This window comes from Manis pentadactyla, chromosome 10, assembly GCF_030020395.1.
Source record: "Manis pentadactyla isolate mManPen7 chromosome 10, mManPen7.hap1, whole genome shotgun sequence".
Lineage (NCBI taxonomy): Eukaryota > Metazoa > Chordata > Mammalia > Pholidota > Manidae > Manis > Manis pentadactyla.
Window position 1 is genome coordinate 57485177 of NC_080028.1, and position 16481 is coordinate 57501657.

Sequence of the window (16481 nt, forward strand, 5' to 3'; positions counted from 1 at the left end):
TCATGACTTACATGTAGATACCCATAAGATGTTATGATAGTATAACATGATGGTGATTTGATGTGGATTCAGATTCTAGCACTGCCACATAGCTGCTGTGTGTCTTAGTAAAGTCCTCTTACTTTTCTGTACCTGTTTCTCAGTGTGAAAGTGGGACTGTTATTAACACCTGTCAGTTGTTGGAAGACTTAAGTGAATGAATATAAAAAGTACCGAGCTCAGTGCCTAATGATTATAATAGTTTCCCAAGTTTTCTTTTTCTGTTTCCTAACTACTTAGACCAGTATCACTCTAAAGATAATTTTCTAATAACATACTACAGGATTGGTTTCTTAACCTATGTTGTTCTCTTCTTCATTTTTAATTTGACCTTGATGAGAACATTGATGATAGACAAGTTGTGGATAGTGAAATAACTAATACATTGGATAGCTGCAGAATCTGGGTCCAAAAAGATCTTAAGTAAGGCAGGGTTTTGGTTATGGGGTTCTGTCTTAAGAGGTGGAAAAAGAATTGCTAGATGGATTGTGGGGGTGGTGGCAAAGAAGGGATTGGATTGAGTAGGCTAAAGGGGACATAGAATAAAAAATTCCAGAAAGAGGGTGTAGCAAGTGGGAATCCAAAGCAACAAACAGTTCGTTATGAAAATTTTGGAAGTGTCTTTACTCTAGCAGTAGGAAAAACTGATTCCAACTTGTACTTCTTCCCTGCCTCTCTTTTTTTTTTTTCTTTTCCATTTAGCTCTTTGAGACATAATGCCACAGATATGTATTATGGCTGGTCTTAAATTCCTGAAGCAAGATTAATCTACATTTCAAAAGAACCTGGAGACTCTTAAAATCTGCTGATTACTGTATCTGAAGGACCGAAGGGATGGGAATTGGGCTCAAGGACAGTTTGATCAGTAGTTAAGGTGGAGCTGAGGAAGAGGCAGGGGTTGGTGTGGAAGGGTTATTGACCTCCTCTCTTTCCCCTCCCCAAACCATTTGATTGCAGCTGTAGGTCATCAATAGGATAAGCTAAAAAGAAAGGGACACAGAACCAGAGTTGGGACCAGTCAGAGTCCAATCCAGGCAGTAGTAGGGTATGGAAGATTAGTTCTTCTAAAGACTGGCTATAAAGGAGTTGCTGGAAGCATCATGCAGGAGTTTAATTGGGAACTGCATATTTAATTGGCGACTACCTTTAAAAAATTGATATTAACGAACTCCAGTCTTAAAGGATTTTCTTATCTCTGGCCTGGAATTTATGTTTCAGATTACATTTTCCTTTTCTTACTTAAGCAAAGTTGTTTTATGGAGAAATGAAATGTTACTCTATTCTATGCATTTAGGTGTGTGTGGGTGTGTGTGTGTGTGTGTGTGTGTGGGTGTGTGTGGGTGTGGTGCACGCAAGTGCACACACGGGCACTTATTAGCCTTTTTGTTTTGCAGGCCCGTTTTCAAGTTCAGTACTGAGATACCTGGTATGGCTTGTCACTATCAAAGATGCAGTTTGGACTGCCATTGAAGAAAAAGCATTATACAGGAATTGCCCCCCAAAATAAAGTTTTATGGTCTAGATAAGAGATTTTAAGTACCATTTTTAATAATTATGCATACTTTTTCAATATAACATTAACTCATTCTCATAATTTAATCATACAGAAAATAAAAGGCAAAACATTTCAAATTCACCACCTAAGGTGGTTAGCCACTCATGTTGGTTCATTTTTCTCTAGTCTTTTATTTTTTTCCTTAAAGTTAATATCATTATAAATTTTATAAATATTTGATATCTTAAATATTTATACATTTTTTTCCTTGAAGTTATTGTGGGCATTTCCCATGTCATTGTCCAGGTTTTTGAAAACTGTTTCCTTTTATCACTGGACAATATTTCTTTATATGATTATATTGTATTGGTTTGTGGTTTTTCCATATTATGAAACATTGTAGTCTTTGCACATAGTATTTGATTTTCTGATCATTTCCTTAGGAAATGATGCCAGAAGAAAAATTACATCTTGAAAGATTATGAACTTTTGTTAAAAGTTTGAATATATGTCACCACATTACTTTCTAATTATAATTGGCAGTTTCAGCACTATCTATCCAAGATTGGCTACTTTATTTTACCCAAGTTCTAGCATAAATATGGAAGAACTTACAAAGGTTCATACAATGATGATTATACATAATATTGTAGGCTTTCTGTTTATGCGGAGAGATCTATTAAACCTTTCATGTATTTGTCCTTTGGTTTCACCAGCAACACAAGCTTTTACATTCAGGAGTAAATGGACCAAAAATGTGTAGGACTCCTATGGGTGTAAGATGATTTTTTTCACCATCTTCTGGTGCATTTTAAGTGCAGTATTAGTACATGTTTGACAGTAAAATGAGTTCATAAGTAAGCCTCAGTAGAATTTACTTTCTTGAATTTGATTCCTTACATCCCATTCTTTTATTTCTCCCACACTCTCCTCAAAGGAAGCCTAAATAAACAATTAATTTAAATAATTTAAAACTTTTTCTAACCCCAAGGTTTTTTTATTAATCGTTTTTGAGATTGAAAGCTTGTTTTGTTTTGTGGAAAGTTAAGAGGTCCCTCTGGTGGAATATTTAGGAAATACATAGCATTCTATTTTCATGAAAAGATAAGATTGGTAGATTGGTTTTTAAGTTAAATGGGGGGAGTTTTATATCATAACTTCCCAGTAGAAAGATATAATGAATGATGGCTCATTTCCTAAGTCACTTTCAAATGTGTTGACTCATTAACACAGTGAATATTTGTTTAAAATTTGTGAAAAGAATAGGAAAGAACATAGCTGCAATTGTGTCAATATATGGGGCTTGATAGCTTGGAATGCTAATCACTGTTAATAAATTGTATCTTTGTAGAGGAAGTGTTCTGAGAAATGGAATGAGGCCTAAGTTTCATAATAGTTTTATTAAGTACAATTTATCTTGGTACTTTCTGTACATTACCTCTAATTTCACAATGATCTAGCAAGTTAAATGGTATCAGACACACCTTATAAAGAAACTAAAGCACCAAGGGGTTTAATGATTGGGTCATTCAACTAGGAAGGGATGGAACTGAAAATAAAATCAGAGTATGTGCTCTTCTCAATACTGTTCTGCCTCTTAGATGGAATGACTGGGTTGCTAACTCCCAGCTCTACCTACTGAGTGGGCAAGGGAATGACCCTGAAGAAAGGTTAGAATCTGAAGAAGTGAGCAAAGTAGTGATCAAATACATCTGCATAAATGAGGTATTTTCTCTTGTCTCCACTTAAGGTTTTATATATATAACTAGTCAGTAATGGAGTCATGAACTGATCCCATACCTGCTTGATTTTGAAAGACTATATTCTTTCCAATTATTCCTAGAGGTGAAAGATCAAGTTCCCACTGAATCATCAAGAATTAAATCATATTTACTCTTGTAGTGATTTCTGTGTGTAAAATTTTAATTGATTTAAAAGGTAGCATCTGATGTATAGTCTTTATCATCTCACAGTTAACCAGAATATTCGGTAACTGGAAAGCCACATAGGTATTACCACCATATAAATGATCTATTTTTGAATTAGCCCCATAAGTTTTTAATATTTGATTCATTCTCTCTGTACCAGTGTCTTTCTCCCTCTTTACTAATGTTTTGTTGTTTTACTTAATGATCTGAGTCTTTCACGTGAAACAGTATTATGTTTATACTTTGAAACTATAATCCAAATCCAAAACTTCTGACATGGATTTTAAAGTACACATTTTTGGTCATTAAGGTAAATTTAGAATTGGAAATCAGGGATGCGTCTGTGTGTACGAGTGTGTATATGCATGTAATGTGCTAAAATAGATTTGCTAAAGATTTGGGAAAAAATGCTTTGAATTTAGAAAGAATTATATGAAGCAGCAGTGTGTTGACTTACCTATTGCCTATAAGTAAATAGTAGTAAGTAATAATAATAAACCTGCTTTAAAAACTTAAAACTTAGTTTCCTCCCAATTTTTGTCATAAGTTTTTAAAAAAAATTTTGTTATCATTATTAATCTACAATTACATGAAGAACATTATGTTTACTAGGCTCCCCCCTTCACCAAGTCCCCTCCACAAACCCCATTACAGTCACTGTCTATCAGCGTGGTAAGATGTTGTAGAATCACTACTTGTCTTCTCTGTGTTGCAAAGCCCCCCCCCCCGACATTATACATGCTAATCATTATACCCCCTTTCTTCTTCCCCGCCCTTATCCCTCCCTACCCTCCCATTCTCCCCAGTCCCTTTCCCTTTGGTAACTGTTAGTCCATTCTTGGGTTCTGTGATTCTGCTCCTGTTTTGTTCCTTCAGTTTTTCTTTGTTCTTATACTCCACATATGAGTGAAATCATTTGGTATTTGTCTTTCTCCGCTTGGCTTATTTTACTGAGCATAAGATCCTCTAGCTCCATCCATGTTGTTGCAAATTGTAGGATTTGTTTTCTTCTTATGGCTGAATAACATTCCATTGTGTACATCTTTTTTATGTACCACATCTTTTTTATCCATTCATCTACTGATGGACACTTAGGTTGCTTCCATTTATTGGCTATTGTAAATAGTGCTGCGATAAACATAGGGGTCATCTGTCTTTTTCAAACTGGAGTGCTGCATTCTTGGGGTAAATTACTAGAAGTGGAATTCCTGGGTCAAATGGTATTTCTATTTTGAGCATTTTGAGGAACCTCCATACGGCTTTCCACAATGGTTGAACTAATGTACATTCCCACCAGCAGTGTAGGAGGGTTCCCCTTTCTCCACAACCTCGCCAACATTTGTTGTTGTTTGTCTTTTGGATGGTAGCCATCCTTACTGGTGTGAGGTGATATCTCATTGTGGTTTTAATTTGCATTTCTCTGATGACAAGTGATGTGGAGCATCTTTTCATGTGTCTGTTGGCCATCTGAATTTCTTCTTTGGAGAACTGTCTGTTCAGCTCCTCTGTCCATTTTTTAATTGGATTATTTGCTTTTTGTTTGTTGAGGTGCATGAGCTCTTTATATATTTTGGATGTCAAGCCTTTATCGGATCTGTCATTTACGAATATATTCTCCCATACTGTAGGGTACCTTTTTGTTCTATTGATGGTGTCCTTTGCTGTACAGAAGCTTTTCAGCTTGATGTAGTCCCACTTACTCATTTTTGCTTTTGTTTCCCTTGCCCGGGGAGATATGTTCATGAAGAAGTCGCTAATGTTTATGTCCAGGAGATATTTGCCTATGTTTTCTTCTAAGAGTTTTATGGTTTCATGACTTACATTCAGGTCTTTGATCCATTTTGAATTTACTTTTGTGTATGGGGTTAGACAGTGATCCAGTTTCATTCTCTTACATATAGCTGTCCAGTTTTGCCAGCACCATCTATTGGAGAGACTGTCATTTCCCCATTGTATGTCCATGGCTCCTTTATCATATATTAATTGACCATAAATGTTTGGGTTAATGTCTGGAGCCTCTAATCTGTTCCACTGGTCTGTGGCTCTGTTCTTGTGCCAGTACCAAATTGTCTTGATTACTTTGGCTTTGTAGTAGAGCTTGAAGTTGGGGAGTGAGATTCCCCCCCACTTTATTCTTCTTTCTCAGGATTGCTTTGGCTATTCGGGGTCTTTGGTGTTTCCATATGAATTTTTGAACTATTTGGTCCAGTTCGTTGAAGAATGTTGTTGGTAATTTAATAAGGATTGCATCAAATCCATATATTGCTTTGGGCAGAATGGCCATTTTGACGATATTAATTCTTCCTATCCAGGCGCATGGGATGAGTTTCCATTTGTTAGTGACCTCTTTAATTTCTCTTAAGAGTGTCTTAAATAGTTTTCAGGGTATAGGTCTTTGACTTCTTTGGTTAGGTTTATTCCTAGGTATTTTATTCTTTTTGAATCTATTGTGAATGGAATTGTTTTCCTGATTTCTCTTTCTATTAGCTCATTGTTAGTGTATAGGAAAGCCACAGATTTCTGTGTGTTAATTTTGTATCCTGCAACTTTGCTGTATTCCTATATCAGTTCTATTAGTTTTGGAGTGGAGTCTTTAGGGTTTTTTATATACAATATCATGTCATCTGCAAATAGTGACAGTTTAACTTCTTTACCAATCTTGATTCCTTATATTTCTTTGTTTTGTCTAATTGCTGTGGCTAGGACCTCCAGAACTATGTTAAATAACAGTGGGGAGAGTGGGCATCTCTGTTTTGTTCCTGACCTCAGAGGAAAAGCTTTCAGCTTCTTGCTGTTCAATATGATGTTAGCTGTGGGTTTATGATATATGGCGTTTATTATGTTGAGGTACTTGTCCTCTATACCCATTTTGCTGAGAGATTTTATCATGAATGGATGTTGAATTTTGTCGAATGCTTTTTCAGCATCTATGGCGATGATCATGTGGTTTTTGTCCTTTTGTTGATGTGGTGGATGATGTTGATGGATTTTCGAATATTGTACCATCCTTGCATCCCTGGGATGAGTCCCACTTGGCCATGGTGTATGATCCTTTTGATATATTTTTGAATTCAGTTTGCTAATATTTTATTGAGTATTTTTGCCTCTACGTTCATCAGGAATATTGGTCTGTAGTTTTCTTTTTTGGTGGTGTCTTTGTCTGGTTTTGGTATTAGGGTGATGATGGCTTCATAGAATGAGTTTGGGAGTATTCCCTCCTCATCTATTTTTTGGAAAACTTTAAGGGGAATGGGTATTTAAGGAGAATGTCTTCTCTGTATGTCTGATGAAATTCCGAGGTAAATCCGTCTGGCCTGGGGGTTTTGTTCTTGGGTACTTTTTTGATTACTGCTTCAATTTCTTTGCTTGTAATTGGGTTGTTTATCTTTTGTGTTTCTTCCTTGGTCAGTCTTGGAAGGTTGTATTTTTCTAGGAAGTCGTCCATTTCTTCTAGGTTTTCCAGCTTGTTAGCATATAGGTATTCATAGTAGTCTTTAATAATTCTTTGTATTTCTGTGGAGTCTGTCGTTATTTTTCCATTCTCATTTCTGATTCTGTTGATGTGTATTGATTCTCTTTTTCTCTTAATAAGTTTGGCTAGAGGCTTATCTATTTTGTTTATTTTCTCAAAGAACCAGCTCTTGGTTTCACTGATTTTTTCTATTGTTTTATTCTTCTCAATTTTGTTTATTTCTTCTCTGATCTTTATTATGTCCCTCCTTCTGGTGACTTTAGGCCTCATTTGTTCTTCTTTTTCCAGTTTCGATAATTCTGATGTTAGACTATTCATTTGGGATTGTTCTTCCTTCTTTAAGTATGCCTGGATAGCTATATACTTTCTTCTTAAGACTGCTTTCACTGCGTCCCACAGAAGTTGGGGCTTTGTGTTGTTGTTGTCATTTGTTTCCATATATTCCTTGATCTCTATTTTAATTTGTTCGTTGATCCATTGATTATTTAGGAGCATGTTGTTAAGCCTCCATGTGTTTGTGGGCCTTTTTGTTTTCTTTGTATAATTTATTTCTAGTTTTATACCTTTGTGGTCTGAAAAGTTGGTTGGTAGAATTTCAGTCTTTTGGAATTTACTGAGGCTCTTCTTGTGGCCTAATATGTGGTCTATTCTGGAGAATGTTCCATGTGCACTTGAGAAGAATGTGTATGCTGTTGCTTTTGGATGTAGAGTTCTATAGATGTCTATTAGGTCCATCTGTTCTAGTGTGTTGTTCAGTGCCTCCGTATCCTTACTTATTTTCTGTCCGGTGGATCTATCCTTTGGAGTGAGTGGTGTGTTGAAGTCTCCTAAAATGAATGCATTACAGTCTGTTTCCTCCTTTAGTTCTGTTAGTATTTGTTTCACATATGCTGGTGCTCCTGTGTTAAGTGCATATATATTTATAATGGTTATATCCTCTTGTTAGACTGAGCCCTTTATCATTATGTAATGTCTTCTTTATCTCTTGTTACTTTCCTTGTTTTGAAATCTATTTTGTCTGATACTAGTTCTGCAACACCTGCTTTTTTCTCCCTGTTGTTTGTATGAAATATCTTTTTCCATCCCTTGACTTTTAGTCCATGCATGTCTTTGGGTTTGAGGTGAGTCTCTTGTAAGCAGCATATAGATGGGTCTTGCTTTTTTGTCCATTCTATTACTCTATGTCTTTTGATTGGTGCATACAGTCCATATACCGTCCATTTACATTTAGGGTGACTATTGAAAGATAATGTACTTATTGCCATTTCAGCCTTTAGATTCGTGGTTACCAAAGGTTCAAGGTTAGTTTCTGTAGTATCTTACTGTGTAACTTACCTCACTTATTGAGCTGTTGTAAAAATTGTCTGGTGATTCTTTATTTCTCTCCCTTCTTATTCCTCCTCCTCCATTCTTTATATGTTGTTTGTTTTATTCTGTGCTCTTGTGTTTTCTTTAACTGCTTTTGTGGGTAGTTGATTTTATTTTTTGCCTTTAGTTAGTATTTGGTTGGTCTGCTTTCTTTGCTGTGATTTTATTTTGTCTGGTGACATCTATTTAGTCTTAGGAGTGCTCCCATCTGGAACAGTCCCTCTAAAATACCCTGTAGAGGTGGTTTGTGGGATGCAAGTTCCCTCAACTTTTGCTTGTCTGGGAATTGTTCAATCCCTCTTTCATATTTAAATGATAATTGTGCTGGATACAGTATTTTTGTTTCAAGGTTCTTCTGTTTCATTGCATTAAATATATCATGCCATTCTCTTCTGGCCTGTAAGGTTTCTGTTGAGAAGTCTGATTATGGCCTGATGGTTTTCCTTTGTAGGTGACCTTTTTTCTCTCTCTAGCTGCCTTTAAAACTCTGTCCTTGTCCTTGTACTCTGCCATTTTAATTATTATGTGTCTTTGTGTTGTCCTCCTTGGGTCCCTTCTGTTGGGAGTTCCGTGGTCTGATCGATTATTTCCTCCTCCAGTTTGGGGAGGTTTTCAGCAATTATTTCTTCAAATACACTTTCTATCCCTTTTTCTCTCTTCTTCTTCTTCTGGTACCCCTATAATGCAGATATTGTTCCTTTGGGGTTGGTCACACAGTTCCCTTCATATTGTTTCATTCCTGGAGATCCTTTTATCTGTTTCTGCCTCAGCTTCTATGCATTCCTGTTCTCTGGTTTCTATTCCATCAATGGCCTCTTGCATCTTATCCATTCTGCTTATAAATCCTTCCAGAGATTGTTTCATTTCTGTAATCTCCCTCCGGACGTCATCCCTTAGCTCTTGCATATTTCTCTGCAGCTCCGTCAGCATGGTTATGACCTTTATTTTGAATTCTTTTTCAGGAAGATTGGTTAGGTCTATCTCCTTCCCAGGTGTTGACTCTGTGAATTTGGTCTGTATCAAATTCTTCTGTCTTTTCATGGTGATAAGAGTTAATTGGGCGGAGCTGGCACGTGTGTCGGCTGGGAGAACGTCCCTTCTTGCTGGTTTGTGGGCTTCCTCTCCTGGGGGCACAGTGACCTCTAGCGGCTTGTGTTGGGCAGCTGCGCTCAGATGGGGCCTCTGATTCTTGCCGGCCACTGTGGAGTTTAGCTCCGAGGTTGCTATGGGCGTGGCCTGCCTCAGGCTGCTGCTCCAATATGGCTGAGCTGTATTGGAGGGGAAACGGCCGGGATGCTGTTTATCTCCGTGAGGGGCATCCGAGCTGCGCTGCCGCCCAGGGGGTTAGGGCACCTGGAGTTCCCTGGGATTCCTAGCTGCTGGGCTAAGTGTCCCGGGACGCTTCCGTCCTGCTGTGGGGTCACTGTCCCTTTAAGACTTTCAGAAAGCACTTGCTTCTCTTTGTCCCAGGGGCGCCGGCTGCGGGGACCCACTCACAGGTCTTACTGTCCTGTTTCCCTAGTTTTCAGCACCCCACGCACACACTGTGTGTCTGCGCTCCGGTGTGGATGGCTAGGGCTGGGTGTTTAGCAGTCCTGGGCTCCCTCTCCCTCCCCGCTCCAACTCCTCTCCTCCCGCCAGGAGCTGGGGTGAGGGGCGCTCGGGTCCCACCGGGCCACGGCTTGTATCTTACCCCCTTCGCGAGGCGTTGGGTTCTCGCAGGTGTGGATGTAGTCTGGCTGTTGTCCTGTGTCTTCTGGTCTCTCTTTTAGGAAGAGTTGTATTTGTTGTATTTTCAAAAATATATATGGTTTTGGGAGGAGATTTCTGCTGCTCTACTCAAACCGCCATCTTGGCTCCACCTCTGCCATAAGTTTTTAGAACATAGGCATTTTGTGATGAAGAAATGCTTTACCTCGGGTTGGCAAGCTACTTCCCTGAACCTGTTTTTGTGCAGCTTGCTAGCTTTGGTTTCACATTTTTAAGGGTTTAAAAAAGAAAAATGACAAAGACTAGGAATGTATATGGCTACAAATCTTAAAGTATTTACTCTTGGCCCTTTATAGAAAAGTTGGCCCATACCTGCCTCACAGCTTTCTAGGTGGCTACAAAAAGCTAGTAAAAAAACACTTCAGATTCTTAGACCAGGTAGATGCTATTTATGCTACAGGTGTTAGCATGAGCTGAGCATAAGCCAGAAAAAGTTCAGCTTCTACAAAAATTCTACATTACGTAAGTTTCATTTTATATTATAGTATTCTATGTATTGTGTAGAATATTTGTGGAAATAATGACTTTTTAAAGACTTCATCCTAACTAATCTTTAATAAGGTTTAAAATAAATTATCAGTTGGTTTTTGAAATGTGTATTCATATAGGAGCATTACACGGTTCTCTTGTATTCCAGATAGCAAGCAGATATAGAATGGTATTAACATGGAAAGGAAAACAGAAAGTGGGAAAAATAACAACAAATACCCTTTTCTTACCCTTATTATTTATAACTAGCAGTTTTAAGCTTATTCCCTCACATACTTAGCTTATTAGAGTAGGTGTCCTTCTTAATTTGAACCATTATGTACATTTTTAAGGATGATTAGTGAGGGCAGTAATGGTATTTTATGTCTTCAGCCTCCTACTAAAATTTTTATACTTAAAATACAAAACTAAAAAACTTAGAAATTTGTTTTTACATTATTTGAAACCTTACCTTTGCAGTCTAGCCATCAGTGCTCTATGTAGCAAAGCAAAAATGTCATAATATTCTGCATATTTTACCAATATATGCTGCTGAGCATGTATATAAACACAGGTAAATATAACATATAGATTTCATTTATTTTAAAAATATCCATGTCTTTGAAGGATGCTATAGTGTCTGTCTCTTTGAAGGATAAAGCCTTTGAAAAGGTACTCAGTATAAAATTATTTTTAAAAACCTGTCTTTAACAAAGAGGAACCAATTCAATGTCTCCAGCTCCATGGATAACCTATATTATTCTTGCTTCGTGGCTTTTCAAAGTTCTGTGTAGCTAGTATTTTATCTAATTCTAATCCATTCAGTGTTATCACAGGTGTGTTCTCTTTGATGTTCCTTCTTCAGAGCTCTTTTCTTGTGTAATTTTAGAGCAAGGGAATATGAATTCCATTTGGTGGTAGTTATACACAGTGATTTCTAATAGTGTATTTAAAACTGTTAAAATAGTAATTGCCTGATATTATTTTTGTATAACTTTGCACATTTTAAAGCAATACTAAAATTTAAAAATCACTTTTTTCATTTCTAGTTTTTATTAATCTTTCATATACATGAATATATATGAATTTAGTGTACTTTTACTGTTTTAAGCTTATAGCTATTAAACTCTCATGTCATTTCTGAATTCATAATATCGCCATTGAAATGATCTCATGTAAGCCATCTCAGTTATTAAATACTTATATTGGCTGTACATTTTTGATATTTATAAATAATGCTGAAATCTTCACACTTTTTTCTTTTTAAATAACAAATAGCCTATAGTTATCTTCACCATCTGAAAAATTCTTGTACTTACGCATAAGTAATGATGAGTAGTAAAATTAGTTCTGCTTCATTAAACTTTTTATTGCATTTTCAAGTTTAATATATTAAACTAAATTGTCAGTTTCATATTAGGAAGTAAATTGTACTGATGAAATGAAAACTTATAATTTCCAATGCTGAAGAATCTGTTGATTAAATGTAATAACTATTACTTTTAAAATTCTTCTTTTAAAGGGATTTTTAAAAATGACGTTTCTACTTTTGGAAATTCATTCTTTGCACTTCAAAAAGTAGATAAAGACATACTTTTGAATAGAATATAAGCTCCATTAACTCAAGGAATTTTGACAGTTTTGTGTAGTGCTACATCTCTAGGTCCCAGAGCAGTACCTGGCACATAGTGGGCCCTCAATAAGTATTTGTTGAATGAAAGAATTTTCAAGGATGTTTGTTATATTATTACTTGATATATGAAAATAATTGGAACTCTAAGCATTCATAAATAGGGGACTGATTAAAATGTAAAACAACCATACAGTGAAGTATTATTTTGCTGGAAAAAAATTGGGGTTTTTTCATGTGTACTGACATTGACACAATACCTCATTCTGAAAAAAGCGGGTAGACAAATCATATACATAATATGATACCACTTTTAATATTTTGATTTAATGAAACAATCTACCTGTATACAGCAGTTCTTACACTTTTTGGTTTCAGGACTCTTTCTTATTACTAAAATTAGCAAGGACCCTAAGTGCCTTTGTTTGTGGGATATATTTACATTTAGATATGTATTTGCCATATTAGATATTAAAACAAAAATATTTTTTAATTATTTAAAATAATAATGAACTTACGTGTTAACATAAAGTATTTTTATGAAAAATAATTTTATTTTCCAAAATAAAAACATTTATTGAGAGTGGCATTGTTTTACATTTTTGCAGATCTGTAATGTCTAGCTTAACAAAAGAACTGGATTCTCATCTGCTTCTGCATTCAATCTGTTGGGAATGTTTTGGTTGAAGTACATAAGAAAATCTAGCCTCACACAGATAGGTAATCTAAGAAGGAAGAGTATTTTAACACCTATTTCAGATAATTGTAAATACTCTTCTTTGGTGCTACACCAAAACTTTACAAGTTTCCATTTTTTAGAGATTAGGTGCAATGTGGAATTTGAAACCCTATCAGTGAACTTTTCATCTATCTTTTATCAGTGAACTCTCTCTCTAAAGTAATTAGGTACTTTATACTAATTAGATTTTATAACTCATGCATTGGTCATTTGGAAAACAGTGGTTTACTAGGTTATATAGGTCTTCTAAATTTTGACACATTTTGTTACGCTGTACTCAAAAGCCACGTTCTTTCATATCACACCCATTCTATTTGCAAAGGTTTACAAGTATTGTGAAGCTGTCAAGGGCATAGTAATGGGTGCAAGTTTTTCAAAATTCTACTTTTCATTTGAAAGCTTGAATATTATTATTGGAGGTTTGAAAAACAGTTATTTATTTTTCTTGAATTGATAGTCTTGCTTCATTTACTGTTGAGAAAATGTCTGTGAAATGGTTTATCATTTGTTCATCTAAAAATAGTGTTCCATAAAAAAAGGGGGATAGATTAATTCACCCTTATTATATGACTTATAAAACAAATAACAAATTAAAAGAACACCAAATCTGTTAATGTAAAAAACTCTAAAGAAAACATAGCAGAATATTAACTGGGTCTCAGGGTAGTAGGGAAATGGTGATTTTTTTTTCTCCTTCTATTTTTCTGTAATGGGTAATATATTTTTGTTATATAGTTGAAAGTGCTATATGAAGTATGATATTTATAGGGCAACTTACACAAAGAGTCAAGTGAAAGAGAATTATTAAGAACAGTTATTTTCTTTATTTTATCTTATTAGGATTTAGATCCTGAATATGAAGATATATTTAACACTTCATTGCAGTGGATTTTAGAAAATGGAAAAGATGTTGGAATAAGGTGAAGAATTTAATTACTTAGACCATTTTGTAGTATAAGAAATAATTTTGACTCTAAACTCTCCCTTATTTTTAAATAGGTGTGTTGGTTATGGCCCTGAGGAAAAATTGACAAATATAACCGATGTGCAGTTTTTACAGTCCACAAGACCACAGATGTCTTTCTGGTGTCGTTTTCGACGTGCTTTTATTACTGTCACCCACAGGTTATTGTTGTTATGCTTAGGTAAGTTGTTAAGATGAGAAAGAAGGTACATTGTAGTCTAGAATTTTGTGTCTGTATTTCATCAAATTATAGGGTTGAGAATTTACTTCGGTGATGGTAATATTATAAATCATATCCAAAGTCTTCAGTAAGGTACAATAACATTGAGGGTTTTTTAAAATGTCAGTAGCACTCTAAGGGCTTAGAAAACAGTGCTAGAAAGGGTAGGAATAAAACTTTGTCATAAGACTGTCACAGAAAAAGTAAGTGTATTGCATAGTTAGAAATCTACTTTAGAAAATGAAACAATAAAATTAAGCTTATTTTTGTAATAACAATATTTAAATTAAGTTCATTAAAATTTTTAATTAAATACCAATTACCCGAATTAAAATTTTCACTCAGATCCTTTAATTTTTTGACTGTTTTGATTGGTAATAGGCATTTTAGAAATACAAATTTTTTTTCTGTCCAAGTCCATTAAAAATAATCATTTTCTTAATGTAAGATGTATGTTATAGTCTCATCAAACTTACTTTTTAAGTAATTTAATGCTGTAAAGGAAGTAGTTTGTGCAACATAGTTACTTTGTTTAAAAAAACAGAACTTAAACGTTCACTTAACCTAATGGAAGAAATGGGTGTTTAGAGAGATTAAGTGTAACTCTGGAAAATGTTTACTATTAAATTTTTCTATGTAGTTTTAATTATGTAGCTAATTCAACCCACTGTCTTGAAGACTTTTTCATTATCCCATTATTGCAATGAAAATAAACATTGTATAAACTGCTAAGTTTCTTTTTTATTTATTTTGTTTATACCTGAGTTAATAACTGACCCAATTACTTCAGGTTGCAATGAATGTTATTGAATGCTGTTGACCACAATTTTTAAAACACAAAATATATAAACATTGCAGGTGTAGTGATGGTCTGTGTCGTTCTGCGTTACATGAAATATCGCTGGACAAAAGAGGAAGAGGAAACAAGGCAGATGTATGATATGGTGGTAAAGATTATAGGTATTATATCTGTAATAATAAACTATTCCTAGAATAGTCATTATGTGATAAACTGCAACATAATGCCCAGTGACTGATTGTTTTGTAAATTTGTTTGATTTATTTTCAGATGTTTTACGAAGTCATAATGAAGCATGTCAGGAAAATAAAGATTTACAACCGTACATGCCAATTCCACATGTGCAAGATTCTTTAATACAACCTAATGACAGGTGTGTTCAAAGCATTATGAAGTAAATCATAATGTTGGTGTCTTCTACAGTTGTAAGAATTATATTGAGAGTTGTGATCCTTCTCAGCTAGACCTGCTTTAGTGTATGAGCTTTATTTTTGTACTTAAACCCTCCAAGTAGTCCTTTGTTATTCTCCTGATTTAGAGTGGCATAGGAGACAACTGGATTTCTAAATCATTCTCATTCCTACACATTTTTGATTCTTTGTTGTCAATCTCAACCTTATTTCCTTTAATTTTATCTTGATAAAGAAACAGATAATAGTCAGTAGTGTTTTACTAATTATGTCTTTACTTTTTGTTTTTAACAAAGCTTTTTAAATAAAAGAACTAAATTATAACTTCCTGAAAAATAAAAGATGATGCTGTATCCTAAAGCAGCATTCTTCACCTAGCAACACATCAGAACACCAGTGGAGCTTTTAGGGGAAAAAATAACTGATGTTTATTTTCCACCTATGGAAATCAAAATTCAGTAGATCTGAGGTGGTGAGATGCAGGCATCTCAGTCACGTTTGAGAAAACTTCATAAGCAGTGATAAGAACAGCCAGAGTTAACAACTACTTTGTTCAATTACTAATATTTGAAAGAGATGACAAGGCAAGATGATAGTAAATTTGTCAATTTGTTCACATGACAGGAAAAAAATGAGGAAAGTCTGGGATAGAGCTGTTGACTTCCTTGCTGCTAATGAGTCTAGAGTTCGTACAGAAACGCGAAGAATAGGTGGCACAGATTTTCTAGTTTGGCGGTGGATCCAGCCTTCTGCATCCTGTGACAAAATATTAGTAATACCTTCTAAAGTATGGCAAGGTCAAGGTACGTATATTTGACAACAAAAGTCTTGCATGTTTAAAGTAGAATGGTACATTTGAAAAACTGACGGAGGCAAAGCTGCCATTCTCGTTCCATCCCATTGAAGGAATCAGCATTAGCTTCTTATATAATCCTTCCCCATTTCTCTTTGCTAATATAAACAAATTGTCTTTACTGTAGTAGACTATGTATATTATTTTGATTTTTCCTTTTCCACTTAAAAAAGCAACTTAGTATTATGGATCTAATTGCCTTCTTTTCCCCCAATTTTTTTTTTGCAAATAAGACACACACGTAATTTATATACATACATATGTAAGTGGAATCATAACATTTTAACTGCAATTTTTTTTAGTTGTTTTGCTTGCCTGCCTCTTTT

General features: G+C 35.0%; 1 protein-coding gene across 3 annotated transcripts in view; it reads left to right on the forward strand.

The window, feature by feature from the left end:
* Positions 1–16481, forward strand: part of LEMD3 (LEM domain containing 3) — a 78091-nt gene that overhangs the window by 51561 nt on the left and 10049 nt on the right. For all 3 annotated transcript variants that reach the window (XM_036894910.2, XM_036894911.2, XM_036894909.2), the window contains exons 5-9: positions 13750–13829; positions 13909–14054; positions 14952–15053; positions 15163–15265; positions 15927–16105. In XM_036894910.2, the coding sequence (XP_036750805.2) occupies positions 13750–13829; positions 13909–14054; positions 14952–15053; positions 15163–15265; positions 15927–16105 (610 nt within the window). The remainder of the gene's footprint in view (positions 1–13749; positions 13830–13908; positions 14055–14951; positions 15054–15162; positions 15266–15926; positions 16106–16481) is intronic.